We start from the raw sequence: 21,202 nt of genomic DNA, 5'->3' as shown, positions 1-21,202 counted from the left end.
GACATACTATGAAAGATGCTGCTCAGGGAAAGCAACCAACAGCAGCATCAGGATGGCTGGAGGTCACTGTTTGCTGCCTCTGGGTATTGAGGGGTACAGATGATAGTTTTTATCAGCTACTGGAACAGATCCAGACCTGTCTGTCCAGCTGTCACTTTGAAAACCTGGCGCAGCCTGAGTGTGTGGCATTCACATTCTCTGAAAAAATTCCTTCGCCTAGGATTTCCTCCTGGGAAGCTGAGAAGCCTCAGAGAAAAGGAAAACAATTCTTATCTCATTTGCTTCTCCTGTGTTGTGCTCACGTGTGGAATGTGTTTGGGGATTGTTTACCCACAGGTGATTGTTTCATTGGATTCTGCTGTGGGTGTTTTGATTCATTGGCCAATCTGGGCCAAGCTGTGTCCACACTCTGGAAAGAGTCACAAGTTTGCATTATTATCTTTTAGCATTGAGGAAGTATCCTTTCTGTATTCTTTAGCATAGTATTTTTTAATAGAATACAGTATCATAAAGTAATAAATTAACTTTCTGAGAACATGGAGTCAGATTCATCATTCCTGCCTTTGTCAGGGCATTTCCCAGCAAAGGCAGTTTGAAGGATTTGGAAGTACTGTGACCTAAAGAAAGCTGTTGGCTCTCCCAGGCTTGTTAGCACAGCCTGCTAACATGGACAGACAGCAACCACTGCTCCTCAGAAACACAAGGATGGATGGGCTCCCAATCCTCCCCTCCCTCAGGAAAAAATAAATGGGGAGTGGAGCAGCCTGTAATAAAGCATGTCCTGACCCAGGCATGGAAGGATTGCTGCTGCTCTGTCAAAGCTGAGCCTAAAGAGAAAATCTGGGCTGCTGGAGGGACCCCCTTAGAGCTTCTCAGGAAGAATGAACTGAGATTACCATCAGCTGAGTGTGCTGCTCCCATTTGTGCAGCTCATAATTATATCAATGACTCTCCAGCAAATTAGAAGCTATAAAGTTTATCAAGATAGCACAGGAAATGGAAAGCACTTCAGCAGGGCATAATAGCCATGCTGTAAGTGCACCAAATCTGCAAATACAGTAGCCCAGGCTGTCATGAGAATGGACAGGACTAGTGTCACTCAGTGTCCCAGCATGACCAGTCCTGCCACTGCCTGTTTGAAACATGCAGCAGGGAAGGGAGAAACCTCTACTTTCTACAAGGGGCACAGAATTCCACAAGGTCACTTTGGCAGAAGACAGTGCTTTTGTGTGTTTATGTATGTGCTGAAGAATACATAAATTCATACCTGCTGAAGCAACCTAACAGCACCTCATCCTTCCCTGAACTACTCAGCTATTCCAATGTCATGTATTTATTTGGGATATTTAATCAAAAGCTCTCGAAAAGTCTTCCAGGAGTTGACTCTCTTTCTTGGTCATCTGCCAATTCAAAAACCGTTTTTACAATTCTGCCTAGAAATCCTTTGGCAGAGCCATCATCTAAAACAGCAGCAGATTACAGCTAATTACATTTTACCCTATTAAGACAGGGTTTTGGGTACACAGGAAGACACACACACACATTGGCAAAGCCAGGAGGTTGCAGGGTACCCTGGCTCTGCACAGGCACACTCAGGAGCAGGGTGGGAGCAGCTCTGACACTGGCAGCTTGTTTTGCTGCTGCTGCTGTGCTGCATCCTGGCAGGACAGCACCCAAGCAGGCTCCAGAGCTGGTATTCCAGCACAGTGCTGCACCAGATGGATGCACTGGCAATCTGGAGCCAGCTTGGGGGCTGACATACCCATGACAGCAAACTGCACCAACAGAGCAAAGTTATCCTTCCTTTCCAAATCTGTGAGCAGAGAGAGTTATGTCAGTAAAAGCAGAGTTTTGGAAATCTGGAATGTGCTCATAAGATCTGCTGCCAGAGATCTGTATCAGTCAAGTCACACACGTTCACACACCAGGCTGATAAGAGCTGTCAGTCTTAGCACATGATAACTTATAGTACAACATGTAGTATTCATTCCAGATCCTCTGGAAAACTTAAAGATATTAAAAGTTGGACAAGGAACACACAGCCGAGTATTGGGACCGATGGGTGTACAAACCACTGGGCTTGTGGATTCAGGCTCTCAATATCCAAGGACTCAAAGGCAGCCTACTGAAAATGTAAAGGGCAAGATGAAGAGGGAAACACTGTCAGCTTCAGCAGAAGAGCTGGAAGTCAGCTCTTGGAGCTGCCAGCCCCTCTGCCAGCTGTGCCTGCCAGCCTGCAGGGCTCTGCCGTGCTGTGGCACCCTGAGCACCAGTGCTAGGGCTGCAAGCCCTGCCTCAATCCCTGCTGAGGTCACACTGACAGCTCACATCCCACTGAGGCAGATGGGAGGGAGGCAAATGAACCTCTCTGTCATACAATGCTAGTGCTCCATTACCTTATTTACCCAGTGATGGAACCAAAGTCTTTTGTGGTCAATGAGCCAAAAACAAGCCTGAACAACAATTTCAGAAAGGGAACAATCCCACTGAGAGTGCATGAATATATACATCAACACACCCACCCTTCAGTATCTGTACGTGTTTGCTCTTTACATGCTGGGAAGTTCAAACAGGGCTCAGAAATGGAATTTATAATTGCACCACCATTTTTTTCCGTATAAACATAAAAATATAGTTCTGAGGCAGCCCTCTGCCTTGGTTGCCTGTTACTTTAAAATGAGTTATGCACTGGGATGGAAGATTTTAGGTATGCAGTGATAAATAAAAGCCACATGTGAAGTCAGCTCACAAACATTAAATCACAGACGTAGCTGATGTCTGAATCAGTCACATATGGCACTACAGGAGTCAATGGGGGCCATAGGAATTCAAGAGAGATTTTTCCATTGGTTTCTAAAGGATGTGGATTGGATTCAGGCAGAGCAGGCTGTGACAGTGAGCTTCCTCCTGCACTGAGGACAGAGAACACATCCCTGTCCCCCAGTGCAATTCACCTGCATGCAGAAAGGTCACCTGTTATGATTTGATGATTCAAAAATATTTTACAAGTTCATTAAATATTTCTATTTAACAGACTGAGCATTATTCTAATCACACAGCATTTCTGCTCACAAGATACCAAATGAGAGTGGCTCAGGTTTTGCAAAGGTTTCAAATGCTTGCTTATTTTCAAATAAGCAAAGGTTCCCCGTAGTTCATTGACAAATATATAACCCTCCTTAGAATCCTCAATCAGTACTGAATTAATATTCCCTTTACACACAAATTTCAGGGATAACTCTAGCAGACAGCTACTGCACAGATAACTTAGTAGAATACTATTTCATTGATATTTAAATGTTAACCATAATGAAGGCAATAAAACATCTATGATAACAGCAATTATTTCAGAACAGAGGAGGCCAAACACTGCAAAGGGCACTAATTGCCAGTGAGCTGTCTGCACCACAGCCCAGCTGGAGCTGCAGGAATGGAGCCCTGCTGCTCTGGCTGCACAGCTCTCAGCTCCCAGGCACTGGGAACTCTGGCAGGGGAATGTGTTCAGGTAGAGATGTGCTCTAGGGACATCCTGCAAAGCTTTCCATCATGCACATGATTCCTTCCCAGCAATGATTCTTTAAGAGATGTGTCCTGGCAGGGGTGAACACACAGTACATTTTTAGTACATGAAGGGAAAAAAATAAATGATGCTCCAGTTGTCTGCTGGCTGCTCCAAGGTTCCAGCCTCAGACTGATCACCCAAAATTCAAATCCATAGAAAGGGATTTGTAAATACCAGGAAGCTGTGAGAAATAGGAATTCCAGAATCTTCTGACTGCTCCCACATCATATGGGGACACATATTCTGCTGAGTGGTCCTCAGCCATAAACCTCCCACCTCATCCAGATCCCAACACGTCCCTTGACAAAGCACAAGTCCTCTCATTCAGAAGTCCTCTCCCTGCAAACTATTCACACCCAAAATGCTGACTCAGGAAACTGGGGTTACAGACAATATTATTAATGCCAGCCAACTTCCCACCTTGGGCTGTGATCCTTGTCACATCTTGCAGGGTAAGCAGAAGCAGACTGCAGCAGCCCTAAGGATCCTCCAAGGACTACTTGGAAGATGCATAAGGTGAGCTCAGCAGTCTCTGAGGTGGCACATCCTCCAGGGCTGTGAGCTGTCAGAGTCCCACTGACTCCAATTTACAGCCCCAGAGGAGCTGCTCTCCTAACTCACCGCTCTGCCAGGCACCCAAACTGGCTGCAGGCACACGTGGAGCTGCCTTCCTCCTTCTGAAAAATAAAGCTGATTTATTGCCCCTACTAATCAGAACTTTCCTAAAGGAAAGTGCTCGGTCTGCAATCCTGTCACGATTTGAAAACAATTACTTATCTCCTTCCTCAAACTTCTGGTGCAAATTTAACTCCATGCAGTTGCATTTTTTTCTCTTCTGACTTGCTCCAAATTCATGAACACCACTGCAGTTTCCTGGCACAGAGCTGGTAATTCCAGACTCAATGTAAATACATTAAAATCACTAGCCTGCAGAAATGACTGTCATGTCTGTGGTTTTTTCAATAATATTTATGCATTGTCCTTTACACCTTTCTCCACCTTGCATAGGACTGATTAGAGTCAGAAAAAAACCAATACTCCTAATTCTAGAAGCAATCACACAACTTTTATGGCAGAGTCCTTGAGAAAAAAGGAAACTACTTAAATTTTGAACCATACTAAGAGTACAAGTATTTTATTTTAAATATTCAGAAACTCTAAGCACCCTTTTAGGTCCCTTGGACTGATTCAGAGAGTGGAAATCCCAGGCTGTCAGGTCAATATTCAATCTCAATTCTGAATATCACAGACCACACAAAGATTTTGCTTCCCTTACTTAGAATTCAATAAATATAATTAAGAGCATATAATAAACATCAGAATGCCTGTCAACTTTTTCATCTGAAATCACACTTTCATGACAACATGTCCTCATGCTTTAATCTGGTTTAGTACCAAAAGGATCTCCTCTGACAGAAAATGTTACACAACACAACAGAAATATCTGAAACATTAACTATCTAGTAAAAAAAAGTGACTGTCATAATGTTTTCCAGTCACACTTCAAGTGGGAAAATGCATAGGAGGGTTGGTTTTTTTTTTTTGTTTAACACACTACACTGATGACAATACCACCTGCTATATCCAAGCTTAAGAAAAGTTCTGGTATCCTAGTAGATCATCGACAAAAGGGAAAAAAAAAACCCAATACAGATGTCCATTTTTCTAAGTACAAGGCATTTTCATAACCTGCATCAGTCCAGTGCAATAGCCACAGTGATGCTTCCTTCTGTTTCAACCTGAGCTGATTCAAGCGAAGGGGCAGGGGAGATGTTGGATGCTGCAGATGCCCTCTGCTACTTGTCAGTAACAGGGACTGGTTTCCTTCCCATTCCACATCTGCAGCTGATTAGCAAACAGCTAATCAAACTGAGACATTTTAATTCAAACTTAATTCAAACTGGGAAAACACTTTTCCCCAAGGCTTAATAATCCTCTCCCATAGTTACTAGAGGCCTGCTGTGCTGGCCATTCGGGGTTTTGATCCACACCAGGCTGCTTTTGTGTCACATTTGACTGACCACGAGACACCACAGCATTTGCAAAATTCTCAGTTAGAAAGAAATATTCAGACCCATTTACTGATAGGTAAATGGAGGAAGAGCTCTGCAAAGGCACCATCTCATGCACTAGGTTATTGCTGGTTTTGAATGCTTTTTATGTTTGAGCAGTTCAGATTTTTTACAGGTTTCTAAAACACAGGATTTGATATCAGGAATCCTACAAACTCCAGCCTTTCTTTGGCAGCACAGGCTTCCATGTGTCTGTGGGCTTCACTCTAAGTCAAACAACAATGTTCAGTTCCTTTTCCCACCCAAAACTCTCTCAACACATTGTGAAAAGGGGGTACTGGGTTACCTCCTCCTGTGATAAACCTGGGTTTTGAAAGTGAGACACTGAAAGGGAGCAGCAAAGCCGAGGGGAGCAGGCTGGTGGGGCTGAGCTGTGCCAGGCCCTGCAGCACTGGGAGCTCTAACAACCAACATTTCCTTCTGTCTCCTCCAATTACCCCCCTGCTCTGTCATGGGGTGCTCCTGGCTGGGTGTGTAATCCCCGTGTTGTGTGTCCACAACACCATGTAATTGGGCCTAATGCAAGATTATTATCCATGTGCATGCAATGGATAGCTACAAATGGTGTGTCTGCAGCTGGGAATGCTCCCAGGAGTGAACTGCTGTCATACTCCCAGATTACTGCCATGGCTCCCAGCTCCTATCCCCAGTGCAACTATACATCCACTAAATGAGACCAGGAAATTCATTCAGACTTAACCAAGGCATCTCCAAGCATAATTAAGCCTCTCGTGCTAATAGTTTTTTTGATAATGTTACATCTACTCAGAAGTGGGTGAAGTGAGGCAAAAAAAGAGAAAAAAAAAAAGAAAAAAAAAGCTGAACAGCTCTGCCTAAGTTGCCAGTGGAGCTCAGAAGACAACACCACTCTGTTCCTGGCAGCACCAGAAACATGACTTATCCAAGACCCCAAAGCTTTGGGGGGTGTCTGTGTGTAGTGTTGGGAAATAAAAATGAAAGAATTTTTTTCCCAGTGCACATGTGGACTGAAACAGTAGAGTCTGTGCAAGATTAGACATCACCATCAGTATTTATGCACATAAAAGGAGGATCCCGGGTTCTGTCTGGAATACAGAGATGAAACATGAAATTGGGAGCTGACCAGCAGCATAATTTAGCACTAACAGTGTCGTTGCCTTAGACCTCTGTGTTAGCAGTTTCACATCACTTTTAAACCTCCCTTCAACTACATAAAATGCAGTGCAAAGGAAAAAGACATCCTCTGTTGCTTGTATGTACACAGGGGTTAAGCAAAGCAGTTAACAGGTTTAAATTTCAGAAAGAGGGATTTTCATTAGATATAGGGGATTCTTTTCTTACAATAAGAACAGGAAAAATACCAAAAAGAGCTGTTACAGAGTGTGCAGCCACTGGGAGGGAAGCCTGTAATAAAATAGTAAATTAATCCCTGTCAGGAGTGGCATTGGATGGGCCTGCCCCAGACAAATTCTGACCCCCTACAGCCCTCATACAGCACCCAATAAAACTCATAGCAACAATTCCAAAAAGTGAAGCTAAATCTATATTTAGTAATAAATGCAAGACTTGAGTTTCACACACTGCCATAATTAATGTTTGTAATTAACTTTCAGATTGCTGGGCAAAAGGAGCTATATTTCCAATAGCTGTAAAGAGGTATTTTTCACACAGGTCAAGAGGAATTTGTATTGAATTAAATATTTAATGTTTCTTATGGCCTCTGATGAAAAAGCAAAGTGGCTTTAGCCCTCCATCCCTCAGCACTGAGTGCAGCCACCCTCGACTTTCAAGGCATCCAAGGTTTGCTTGTTAGGCAATGCCCACAACCCAACTGCATCCCCTCTGAGTTGTGGTGAGCCCCGAGTGCCTCTTGTGCTCAATTCCTTGATCTCACCACAGACTGTTTAAGTCAAAGCCCACAACTACCATGTGGGCAGATAATGAAAGCAACTGATGCTGCACTGATTAATCCGTTCCTCGGCACTGTTAGGAAACATAATGATCTCACAAGGGGCCTTATTCACTGCCACGGAGCACAGAGCTCTGAGCTGACACCTCAAATTAGCAGCACAAGCAATAACAGCTGGGGGTTTGTCTCAATATTTGTACCCAACTCTAAAATGAGTTGGCACCAGAAAAGTGCTATTTTTAAACACAACGTTAGCCCAGGCAAATAATGGTCTAAATAGTCTCCAGGTGACACGAAGAAGCCACTGAAACAAAAATAACTGGTTGCCAATTTGTGGTTTCTGTTCTAGTATTAGTCTTTTGACAATGTGCTCACAAATGTTCTCGTCACAGCAACGTGAGAGGCTCCAGCATCGTTAACTTGGGAAGCTGACAGCAGAAATACGAACATCTCAAGGATACAGAGAAAAGAAAATCTTGGTTTTAGAAATGTATGGAAAAAATAAAGTAAATAAGCTTAGCATAGAATTATGCACAAAACTGCCGACAGTGTTTACTGCTACAATTGCCTGGTTCTTCCCATTCTGTGGCTAATTTTAATTTGCATGTGACTGTCAGATTTTAGCTATTTAAGTTTATTATAAAGGCCAGATGTTTAAGGCAGATTTTTTTTTCCCCTTGAAGGAGTGAGATTCCTTTCAAGAACATCAGGCTTTAGGGAAACTGAGTTATTATAATAACAGATTCTTCATTTAAAATGCCTCTTTTGTCACCTGGCAGGAACCAGGATGCTCACGCTTGCCCACAGTGATAACTTTAGGGCATATTAACTTAAGTTCTGTAATTACTGCATTAATTCTCCCTGGAGTCTGGCTGTGCCTTGGCTGGAGTCTCTGGGATGGGCAAGCTCAAGAGCTGAGTTTAAGAGCAGGGGAGAGGGAAAAAGAGAACTTGAAGCAAGCAAATGTTGGGCAAGTTATCCAGCTAAAGAGATTGGGACTGGGAATCAGTGGAAATGGGCAAGAGGTCAGAAAAAAAAAAACAAGCATCAGCAAAATTAAGGATTTTGGCAACATATTGCCAAACCTTACTGGTGTTACCTTTAGCCATGAATTTATAGATAAATTATAGATAATTATAGATAATTTATAGATATTTTTAGATATGCACATACATATAATTATGCCTGAATTTGCTTACTTCCATCAACACTCAAATAAATAAAATATTCCAAAACAAGATAAAGCAGAGAACAGGATAAGGTAAAATAAAACATAATAAAGTTTATACAGAGAAAGTGGATACAAATTTAATTGTGTACTTTGTTAGATGTTAATCAAGAATGTCATTCATGTGCTCTTACATGAAATGTCTTATTGCTTCCCCTAGAGGTAGTTGCTCTTTCTGTGCACAGAAAGACATTGCTATTTTCCCCCACAATCAAATCACCTCTATCAGCTGTACAAAATACATGTACCAGTTGCATCTCCCAATTCTTTCTAACATCTATGCCTAGTGAGAGTTGAAAAAGCTTTTTTGAGAAGTTTCAATAGCTTTTCAATCTTTTACATGGCACTTTAATTCTAGGCAGAAAATACAAATTCCATTCAGCCTGAATTAAAATATAAAAGCATTGGTGTAAAGACAAGAGAATGCAGGTTGAAATTATTCTGCCACTGCTTTACTTTTGAATGAAAGATTCTCCAATGAGTTTTTCTTCTAAACTCAAAAATTGAAAATGAAACATTGGCTTTCCTTTTTATTTTTGAATCAAGAAAGTTTCCCAGGTCTTTGCCCAAAGGCTACACAATTTTCAGTACAGTGTATTGGGAATGCCTGCTGTGGCTCTAAGTCCCAATTAAATCCACAATTTTGATTGGGACTAAAATAAATAAAAGTATTTATGTGAACACTGAGTAAATCTTTTGCATCATTAGGGTGGTTTTGATGTTTCTCTATGGTACCAAATTTCAGGGCTGATATTATTGCCTAAAACCACTGGGAATGATTCCAATTGTCATAATACCCAGACCAATGCCTGCTGAAGTCAGAGCAAACCTCACTGCTGATTTCAGCAGGGAGAGAATCTGGTCCCTGCAATCCATTTATTTAGGCACAGATTTTCACAGGAACTACAGAAATCAAAAATATAATTGCATTCTATTTAAATTCCCCTAAATTCTGTTTTGTAGATTCATTTGAAAACGTCTTGTTCAATGAATGAATACAATAAACTTAAACACAATTATTTCACTCTAATATAAAGTCATTGTTAAGTAGAGTTGGTTTTGGGGTTTTTTTTAGGTTATACAGAGATCTCTCATACCAAACACGCCTCTTGATGTCCCCCAAAAGCATGCGTGTCAGGAACTGTGGTTTATGAATTCTGTGCTGCTCCTGACAAAATCAATTGAAACAGGACTGGGTTCTCAATGCATACAGAGGTCTGAAAGCTACCAGAGTGAATTTATGGAAAACATGAAAAAGAATCCACAACATGAACTCAGATTATACAAACCTTAAATTTGTTGCATCAGCTCCTCAGCAAAATAAAGCAGTTTCTCAGGTCTCTGCCTAAAGAGTTGTTTCAGGTTAGTCTTTTCTGAAGCTGAAACAGCTTTATAAGCACAACCCAATTCAAACTAACACAGTTTAACTCCAAAATTTGAAAGGAGCAAGCAACTTTGATCATTTGTTCAGGCTGATGGCTTTTAATGATGGAGATTTCCAAGGTAAAAGGTTTCAGCATTCAGACAGCTGAGTGTTACTATTTCCTTACAGGACTTCACCAAAAGACATTCTAAAGAAATTGATTAACATTGGATCAGAAAGGAACGGTATCATTCTTCAAATCCATGTTTAAATTTGTCCTGTCACTGCAGTACACTGCAGCCTTAATTCTACAGATTTATGGTAAAAAAATTCTATTCTATTCTCTATTCTTACAGCCTTCCCCACACAACAAACACCGCTTCCATGCTCCTCCGAGTAACACACCACCAACACAAAAGCCATTCCGAGTGGCAGACAGAAATTAGTTGCCTTTTCTGAGGTAGGGAAAGAGAGAAAATGGTCTTCTGCATCCACTGTGGGTGCTCTGTGGCCATGTTCAGTCTCCTTGGGATGGTCACTGTGCCAGCCCGTGGCCACCCCAATGCCGCAATGCGGCAGTGCCTGCGGGACTGCGGGAGCCTGCGGGGCCCGCGCTGCCCGCTGGGAACAAAGAGGGACGAGCCACCAGCCCCACAGTGACACGCCACTGCTTGCAGCTTAGCCAAGTGTTGGTGTAAAAGGTTCTACCAACACTTTGTGAGAGGTGGCGATGGGAATACACAGAGAGGGAGCTGCCAGAATCAATCCCTGGGTTGAATCTTCTCCCAGCAGCAGAACCAGCAGGTGCTGCAGGCAAAATAATGCCCCTTATTGCTCTGGCCAGAGCAGCCACTCTGATCTCAGTGCCTCAGCTGCCAAGGCCATTGGCATTCCCACTGGGAGAGAGCATCAGGAAGAGATCTTCCATAGCTCCAGCGAGAGGACAATGGCCATGGTGGGGCACAGAACCGCAAAGGCAGTTCCTGGCTTTGGACAGCAGAGGAAGGAAAATAAGAAAATCTTTTAAAGAGAGAACACTTCACCTAACTGCCAAAATTGCCTCCCCAAAGTGCAAGAGACTGAGATGGTATTTGTGGAGCAGTTTTATATTCTAAGGGTATGTCATGCACCTATCTGCAATTCATCCATGCTGGAAATCAAGGCTAAAATACAGGCTAGTATAAGTCCACATGAATGAAATAAGGAATGTGTGATACACACACATTCTGTGACTTTAAGTTTGCATGTATGGGCAGTTGTTAAGGAAAAGCTACATTTTTAGAGGAAAGAAATGCTTTGGAAGAACAAAGACTACACATAGTTTCTAGACAAGGACAATTACGTTTCTTGGTAAAGCTGGAAAGGGATCTGCTTTCCATCAGGATTTTATTTTAATAAGGCATTAGACAGTGCTTGTGTGTATCACACAAGAAAAAGGTCAATATGTTTAAAAATGCCTATCTTACCAATTTTTACATTTCTACCCACGAGAAGCAGCAATACCTGCTGATATCCATGCAATACAGGTAAGAAACCATAACAATCTGAATAGAAAATACTCACAGTGTTTCATTTGCCTCCAGTCCACAAAGAAAAAGCAGAAAATAAAATACACACAGAAAAAAATTCGACGCACCCGTGATTTGTTCAGGAATATTCTACAAGCGCGAGCTGTAGCTAAATAAAAGGAGTCTATTGTTCTCCACACATGACCGTTTCTCTGCATGCACCCAAAATAAAATATACCTGCCATTGTGGAGGGTCTGTCCTACCCGTTTCGGCTGGAGTGCCTCACCTGGCTCCTAACGCCCTTCCCGCGGACGGGAAGATGGGATGTCTCACAGACGAGATGGACCCAACCCTTTTAAGACACCACTGGAATTGCCCAAGGAGCCAGTAGGAAGCGTGGGTGCTGCGGCGTGGGCTCCCCCTCCCCAGAGCCCGCCCAGCCCGCAGCCGCCTCCTGCACCAACGGGGGCTTCTGGCGGCCCCCAAGGCGCCGTCGCAGAGCTGCTGCATTGCGGCAATCCATCGATCGCAGCGCCACGGCCAGCGCTGGGGGCCACCAACCAGGGACGTGCCCCACACTGCCTTCTCCAGCAAAGCCCTGCTGCTCCCAGACACAACCCAAGGTTCTGGTGGCGAACAGAGACCTTGCCCAGTCTGTGTTGCTTCACCCCTCCAGCACAGCCATCAGCCTGGCTTGCACTGTGTTCTCTTTACCCTCAAATAAAGCCCACTGCAAGTGACAGTCTGGTGCTTGCAGAACAAGAAGCCTCACCCTACCCAGCACTGAGAAGACAAGGGGCATGCAAACAATTTAAAAAAGTCAATGGCACAACTGAACATCATTTCCATCAATGGTTTTATATACCCATTGATGCTTTTTCAACTGACCAAGCTATTTTCTCTAAAACACTCCAGCAACATGATACGTTATAACAAAGGTTTCTGGATGGTCTTACAGCATTTTTAGATTTGTTTCTAAGGATGTGCAGATGTCCCAAGCATGGCCATCCATTGCTCGTAAAGATTAAAACCAATGCATTCAGATTATTCACCCAAATAGAAATGTAATGTACGTTTTCTAAACGTAAAGAAATGTAATGCTGCTTCAAAAATATTGAACCAGTTAACAAGAAATGGCTTCATTTTGATAACTTAATAAACATAGAAATAGTGAGTATTTGTCTTCCTATGACTTTGACATTATTTTTTACTTCTGTTCCAAGAGCAGCTCTTAAATTTTCTTTATTCCTAAGCCCAGGACTAGATAAGCTGCATAAATAAAATCTAACTTATATTTATCTTTTTCCTACCTTTCAAGTTTTAAAAATTATTTTTCTTGATTTAACCTTAATTTTAAAATGCTCTCAACATCACATATACACACATATATATCTACATTGCATGCATAACCTTTTGAACAGCAAGAAAAAAGGCACTATTTGATCTTTAGATCAGAAACAGGTTTTACCAATGCATTTTTTTCAGGTGCAGATATAGTTATCTACTTCACTTCCAAGAAGTTCCAAGCTATCTACGTATTACTGATTTGATTTCTAATTTATTACAGGCACAATATTATTGTCCTAGCTAAAAATATTGGATAATGCCAGTAATATGTAATGCATAGTACCCTGGTCCCTGCAGCTACAGTTTAAGGTAAAATATCTGACATCTTGCTTCAACTGGGAGCTCAACAATCCTCGTATTCAGAGCTGCCGTAACAGTTTTACTCTCTCTTTCCAGGCTTCTGAGTCCTCCCTTAAACAAAGACTGGCTATAGCTCAGAGCCTTTGTCTATGCTGTACTTAGCACAGCAGAGGGACAAAAGCAACCTCTGCAAAAGACAAACCATCTGCCCCCCTACTGGTCACAAACAATGCCCTTAGCTGCACACAGAAAAAAAAGAAGGGAAACAGTTATGTGTTTTGAAATGTTTTTGTATTGATCATTTTTCACTGTTAAGCCTGAGCCCAGAGGAAGCAGGAGTTCCCACAGACACCACCACCTCTGGACCCTGGTGTCGCAGGAGGGCTGAGGACATCCCAGGAAACCTGACAGTGATATCACAGGAACCTGTGGTGCACACACATGCAGCCTCCCCCCAGCCACAGAGGCTGCATTGGTGCCGACAGAACCACATCCAGCTCCCGGAGCATCGTCACCCTGCTGCCTTGGGGAGTCATAGAAACAATGGACTGCAGAGTACAGCATAAAATGACTGCTCATCCACCTTGAGCTCGTCATGTTCCCTCAGAAGTGTGTCATCGCCTCAACTTTATCAGCGAGGAGTTTTATTCCATCCTAGCCTTCAGTTCAGCTCTTGGTTAAGGTGTTGAGCTGCACATCAGCATGAAATACACAGCTGAGTGTCCTCTGGATTAAGTCGTTCACATTCATTTGACTTTCAACAGTCAAAATGCTTGTTCTACATCTTTTGTATTACTGACGAAGAAACTGTATTAGTCAAAGGGGAGGGAGGGCAGGTCACAAGATGAGCAGAGCATGCAAATGAAACAATTAATATCATGGGAGAGAAGGTGTGCCAGAAATCTCTGTATCTCCTGGAGTTTTGACTTTGGAATCTCTCGGAGCAGTGACTGCAGCACCAGGCTTAAACGACACAACCCATAAAACTGGGCTCCCTCAAAAAGCATACTGGTCAGTGATTCATGAAACTAATAATTCTAACCTGCCACTGCTCTTATCTTGGTAAGTTCTGCAGCCTGTATGGCTCCAGGCTGTTCTTAAAGGGAAAAAATCCTCCAACCTAATGGGGCAGGGAAGGAGAATGAGCACAGCATTCAACTACTACATATGCTTCAGGAAGGGAAAAATCCATCTTTCTAAATATGTAACATAATTAGGCATCCGGACCAAGGACTGATAGAAATGTTCATCAATTTGCAAGGACATGCCTGAAATATGGCAGGATTAGCAAAATCATTGATCAATGAATTTATGCAAATATATTCTCCCCATAAAGAGAGAGTTACATTACATCTGTAACAGGCATCAGTGATTTTCAGAGACCTTTCTTAGCCACTCTTATTTTGTCTGGGCTGGTCTTTGATATAAAGCCTGTCACCATGGTGCCATCTGGATAGTGTTCCTTTCACCATGCCGTACTTCCAACCTCCCGTTTGTAATCTGCTGTACAACAGAGGTTATCTCAGATTTCATTTCCACATCTTGAGCAGGGACACCAGATCTCCCACGGACATGCATCAGCAAATAAAAACATTTCTTATCAAGGAACCACGTATGCAGCCCATCTTCCCTCCATCAACTCGTCATGCTGATTATGCATCTCCTTTCCCCGGGGTGCACTGGGGGGGCACGCCACTTTCTACAAGTTCACCCAAAAAAAGGCATTTCTGCAGTTAACCTTATCTCTGACTATTTATGTAACTGAAACCTTGTAGTAACCACAGCCAGGTTCTCCGGGAGCCTTTCTCCTTCCCTTGCAGACAGCGACACAGGAGGCAGGAAGAATGGGAAGAGACGAAACTAAGGGACAGTCTAAAAAATAACAGAGTGAAGAGAAGGGGAAATTCCCATCTGTCTCCTGATACCTCTGTACTCTGGGCACACCATTTCTCTATTGCCAAACCAACTATTGACTTCCTCTGGCATAACTTGGTAACTGTGAGACAAGCTCAACATAGAAAACTGTGGATACTCCTAGAAATGCCAAACTCCTTGTTTTTCACCTAATTTCACCAAGCAGGTACATACTTCAATTAACTGCCATTGGTTACTCCCTTCCATTACGTTTTATTACATGTATCATTTTTCCATATTGACTGATGAAATAAGTAAAGATTTTAAACTGCTTTTATTAGTTTACATACATTTGAGCTAATACACACCCTCAGATAAAAACAACCCCAAACAAACCAACAAAAAAACCCCAAAGAACCCTAAAACCTTAACCACAAAAAACATAAATCAAAAACTGCAATAACTTAAATTTCACTGTACTCAAGTACAAGTAAACTAGCTATGCACATCATTTGACAAAGAATTCTCATTTTCATTATTGTATTTAGGCATTTTGGTATCAGTTACAGGAACGTGATTTACAGAGCTCAAATTTGATCCTGATTGTCTCAACCGATTGTAATTTGCAGCAAAATAGAGGAGGAAATCACATTTGTGTGGCATTTTCAGGCTTTCATTAAGCAATGACATCTCATATATTTAGAATTATGTCATGAATTTCGCTCCCTGTCTCTCCAAGTTGTGCAAGCAAATAAAAATCTTCTATCTAGTTAAGACTGGAAGCCCAGAATAGCATTTTTCAAATAAGTAAAACTGACTATATAGCTGAGTGTTCAGCATACAGAGGCAGCCCTAGGAACAATTAAATCCTGGCTGTGGCACAAAATATTGATTCACGTTCAGAAAAGTTCTTAAAAGTTTGCTGTGACAAAAGGCAGTGTGCATTATAATCACACTCACCCACAACATCTCTATTAGAAATTGCACAGACTAAACCTTTTATCAAAGAATTGTTTATAACAGGAACTTATTGAATCCAAACAAGGATGGCAGGAATAATCCAAAATTTTACCCACTGGTAAAATGCTTGCGATGCCTGGATGTGGCAGACAATGCACAGAACTGGGGCTGCAGGCCAGGCTGGTGTGACAGACCGCCTGTGTCCCACCCAACACGGCTTGGGGCTGAGTTGGAGCTCGAAAACATCAGCCCAGCCCTTACAGCTCTGTGTATTTGTGGGTTTGCCATGGAGCAGGAAGAAGAGTGTGGCAGAAATATTTGGAGAGAAAAGGTTCTGCATACAAGACAGAAGGATTTAAATTTCTCTTATTACTTTAAGATTTTAGGAAAGGAAAGGTGGCACATTTTTATTTACCTTTATTACATTTTGCAATCAGAAGAAATTATCTTTTTGATATAATACATTTAAGGCTCATTTGGAACTGAAGTCACAAATATTTGACTATACTTGCACTTTTTTATCATTACTTGTGGATCAATTGGTATGATTTTTCACACTAAGGCACCCAAAGTGGACTGGTGAATCCCTGAGCGCGTGCGGCTACGGGCTCAATGGCAGTCAGTGCTCATTCATTCCAAAAGCAGGTGAAACTCAGGAAGAAGGATTTTCAGACTCAGCCATATGATATGAAAGATGCACAATTAATGTGGCTAACAACAAACAAACCCCCAAATCATTCTGTACTAGCTCTGTACAGCAAGAACCCATTTTCCTTCTTTAACAGAATACTACCCACAGACCTCCTAGGATTAGCCCTTGGTATGATAAAATCTTATGCAACAAACAGAATATGTTCAAGCTTTGGACCCTCTGGCTATCATTATAAAGCAAGAGAAAGACAGCTTTTACAATATATAAAAAAAAGGAAACACTCCACCTAAGTTGTCAACAGTGACTTATAATTCTTTCTGTGCTGTCCACACAGCACAACTCCCATGCCACCGCACAGTTTTCCGGTTACCCCAGAGAGACAAAACAATGACAAATAAATTAATGGGCTTTTTGCTAAACTGAGTTCTCTTTCTCACTGAGAAAAATGGTTCAGCCCTCCCAGTCTAATGACAATAGGATGCCCAGGCACTCAATATTACCAGTTTATCCAGTTTGAGCTTGTTGAACCTTCCTGAAATCAATTTCTTTTATTCATGTGTCCTAAGAGACTAGAGGTGAAATTCTGAATCCTAGACATGTTTTATCGCATGTCCTTCATAATTTTGGGCACTTGGAAATAAAACTATGGACTAATTTCTAACCTACAAAGTATATGAACAGCATATTGTCACACCACAAGGCATAGTGGCTGATCATTTTGAAGACTGCACTGGGTTTTTGGTTTGGCCTTGAGGTTTTTTTAATAACCTTTAATCATACTTTCAGCTACAGTAACAGATCTTTCTCAATAATACTGTTATTGCCAGATATTGCCACAGGATGTAAGTAAAAATTAAGCAGAGCAGAGACCTTCTCCTACTAAAAAAATCTTTAATTAGAAAAGGTTTCCCACCAATTTTTTTCAACTTTTCTGTGCATTTCTGTGCCAACAAGTCATAAGAGAGTTAATAACTTTTGCCACTCATTTACAAACACATGCCCATTTTGCATTTTATTGCTGTTCCAATTGTTGCACACGCATTTCTACATCTTGGAATGCAAGACCAAACCCATTGAAATATATTTTATCGTCTTATAAAAAGGGGGATACTGGAATTATGTCAACAAGGAAAATTTCCTATTTTATCAACAGATAGAAACCAAACCCTTCATGAGAATCTGTTCAGAAAATCTGAGACAAGAATGAAAAAGCCAGCCCCAACGCAGAACTACCAGGACAGGATGTTTAAGTCCATCAGTTCTGCAGGTCATTTCTCAGACATTATTTTCAACTTGCTGCACAGGCAAAGACAATCAAGAGAAGGCACCAAAGCGCTTTATACTCAACATTTTTGCGTCTTTTAACCCAAAACTGAGTCAGCAGTAGTACTCGGCACCTGCTTTAGGGTCTACGTAGGTGAGGCCATAGAATCAGTGACACTTTTTGTGTCATGGGAACACAGAGGCTCCTAAACACAGAAGTGACCAGGAGCGCGATGGCATTGGCAGCCGCATTCCGCGCCCTGGGCTGCTCCCAGCTGCCGCTGAAGTTCACAGCTCCCTGCACCACGCCAGGTTCTCAAGTTAGGCACAAATTTCAGTCTTGTTTTCCTCTCTGCCTCTGTGCTATTAGTTGGTACAGGAACATATTTATAATGCAAAACAAGAAAATGAGAATAGTAATGGAAACAACTTGTTGGTAAGAAGAAATAAGCCACACGGGTCATGGCGTGCTCTGCGTTTTGAAGGACAACTGCACAAAAATTCCTTCTCTTTCTACTGAAGAGCTACTGAATCACCAAGCTCCTTGCAGTCATGTTTTTTGAGGAGCTCAAGGTGAATGAAACATGCAATCCAGAAACCAAAGTGTTTCTAAAGAAAGAATTCTTAGTTTATTTTTTGAGCATGGCTCTGCCCCGAGTTATAGAAAAAATTTAGAATTCTGTAGACAGGCCATGTGTGAGGAGAAAAGTACAGGAATGGAAACTGATTATCAAAAAATCACAAGACTTCAGTAAGATAAAGAAGAAATATATTATTTTGTACTCTGGCAAAATGTTCAAACAGATAATTAGATTTATTTTTGCAAGAATCATTGAATGTTTTCTACATACCGCATTAGATGTTAAAATACATCTGCATAAAATACACAGTGGGTCTGAAAGGTTGAAATTTGGTTTCATTTGTTAATGTTCTTTGATGGTTCAGATCGCTGTAAATTTTAACATTTATGACTGTTTTACAACTGAAGTTATTATATTCTCTGGGGCATTTAGCAAATTTATTTTGATGGATTAAATTCTCAGACTTTCTTTGAAGAAAAATGTGGGAAAAATTCAGATTATGTTGGAAATATAAAACATGCATTTTGTGACTGCAAGAAAAATAAGCTTAGAAATAGATACCATGAATGCTTTTTCTTATCTTTTAGAATCAATATTGATTATTTTTCCTGTAGCAGTGTGTCTGTGCTGAAAATTAAAAATGCACTAAATAAGTGATTAGGATCTATTTTATATATCCTCATCTCCTCATCTTTTTGCATCCATAAATAACTGACATAGAAGTAACCAATTGATCGACTGGTAAATAAAAAACAGAGATGTAAATAAACTAATTCAGCATTTACTACATCCTGGGGAGAAGGAATGCATTCCTGGCAACTTCTGCAGAGCCTGCAGAACTCCGTATATTGCAAAAAAGGGCTCCATTTATTGTCCAGCCTATTTAGTGAAAGTTATAGCACAGTCTGCTGTCAGTGCAGGACTGATTCACTCTCTGCAGATACAGACAATCAGTCCATCAAAAGAAAAAAAAAAAAAAAAGCCAGTTTTAGAGGAGTTCCATTTTTTCCTTTCTTCCTTTCTTTCACCACACAGTAGACTTTTCAATCTGACAGACAAGTAAAATTTTATAGTGGTAACACATTACTTTTCCTGAAAAGTGCTATTACTATAGAATTCAAACAATACTGTTGAAAACATTAGTTCCCAGATAAGAAACTCTGCAGAAACCTTCTGCTAGCTCAATATGGGCAACACATACTATCTGATCCACATCAGGACCCCAGCCTAGGGGACAGCGGACAGAGGGGCCGTGACAGACACTGCCACCACCAGGTCCCTCAGACAGCTGAGCTTGTGCTGACACAGAGGGCAGAGCTCCTTTGAGCATCGGTCTGAGCTGGACCCAGCCCCTGGGAGCAGCCCTGTGCATCACCAGAGCGTTCAGACCCCCGTGGTGTGGCACAGGGCTGCCCATCCAGCCCCGCTGCTCTGCCTCCTCTCAGGAGCCCCAGGACAAGTCGTGACTCTGCTGAGTCTCCAGGTGCCAGCAGTGTCTGAGGCAGGTGCTCATTTCATCCACCTACCATTTGCTGTTTCATCCCATGTAATTTAAGGGCAAGCTCTGCAGCAGCCAGGCAGGCCTTCCCTGCTCTAGGAAGGTGTGCACTGGGTCAGGGCTGCTCTCCCATTAACTCACGGTGGATGAGGAGGGTTTGAACTTTGGAGAGGTCGCGTGTCCCTCCCGCCCCCCTCCATTTCGGCTCAGAATTATGTGCTTTTACGAGTACTGACACTCAGCTTTGCAGGATTAACTTTTGGGTGACAGAGAAAGCTTTACAGCAGATCACATTGTGAAAACCTATTCTAGAAAAGGTCTTTAAGTGAACAAGTTATAATTAGTAATAAGCAAATTACCTGCACAGATACCAAGTTCAGGGTAATACTGGATTTACATTACAATGACAGCGCTCTAAATCTAATGTGCTGCTTCTCTGGTAGAGTCAGCTTTCACTGTCAAAATGTTTTTTTCAATATGTGCTGCAGCTTTAACAGCCTATGTGTAAAGTTTGTGGTACATGAAGAGCACAACGTGGTGTTATTTCAGCCTTCAGAGAAGGATCCTCCCCAAAAGCCAATGACTGCACTGAACAAGCCTGCCAAGCGCCCGTCTCTCCTCCCTCTTACACACCAAACACCTTTGAAACAGCTTTTGTCTAGGGCAGCGGTCACCTTCCTCGTAATATTGCTCCCCGTGAACCTGTTACCCATCCCGTGCTCACCATCAGGGCAGGATTCTGGCTGCGGATCACACACCGGACACGCTGGGAATGCTGCTGAACCCATCTGCTCCACGCAGCAGCCAGCGCAGCGATCTCTGCGCTCCTCAGAGCGCACACGGCGTCTATTGTGGTTTAATTAGCAGCACCGCCAGCGCGGGGAAGGCTGAGATTGCACCTGCTGAGGTGGGCAGCGAGGCTGCAGAGCCCCCAGCCTCGGCAGCACTGCAGCACACGGTGCTGTGGGGACAGCCACCCCCCCACCACCCCGGCACCAAGTCAACTCACAGGATCTCCAGGTCGCGCAGGGCTCGGAAGGCTCCATCTTCGATGCAGCTGATCTGGTTGTTGTCCAGTTGCCTGCAGAAAGGAAGGGAGAGGATGAAGGCTGGCTCGGAGCGCCA

At 42.4% G+C, this 21,202-nt stretch overlaps 1 protein-coding gene across 3 annotated transcripts in view; it reads right to left on the bottom strand.

Moving 5' to 3' along the window:
- The window catches only part of SLIT3 (slit guidance ligand 3), a 475,720-nt gene that overhangs the window by 189,752 nt on the left and 264,766 nt on the right, over nt 1–21,202 (bottom strand). For all 3 annotated transcript variants that reach the window (XM_038150223.1, XM_038150221.1, XM_038150222.1), the window contains one exon: nt 21,087–21,158. In XM_038150223.1, coding sequence (XP_038006151.1) covers nt 21,087–21,158 — 72 coding nt within the window. The remainder of the gene's footprint in view (nt 1–21,086; nt 21,159–21,202) is intronic.

The sequence above is a fragment of the Motacilla alba genome, chromosome 13 (genome assembly GCF_015832195.1).
Source record: "Motacilla alba alba isolate MOTALB_02 chromosome 13, Motacilla_alba_V1.0_pri, whole genome shotgun sequence".
In the NCBI taxonomy this organism is placed as follows: Eukaryota; Metazoa; Chordata; class Aves; order Passeriformes; family Motacillidae; genus Motacilla; species Motacilla alba.
Note: the sequence above shows the minus strand (reverse complement) of the source record. Positions and strands in the feature narration are given on the sequence as shown.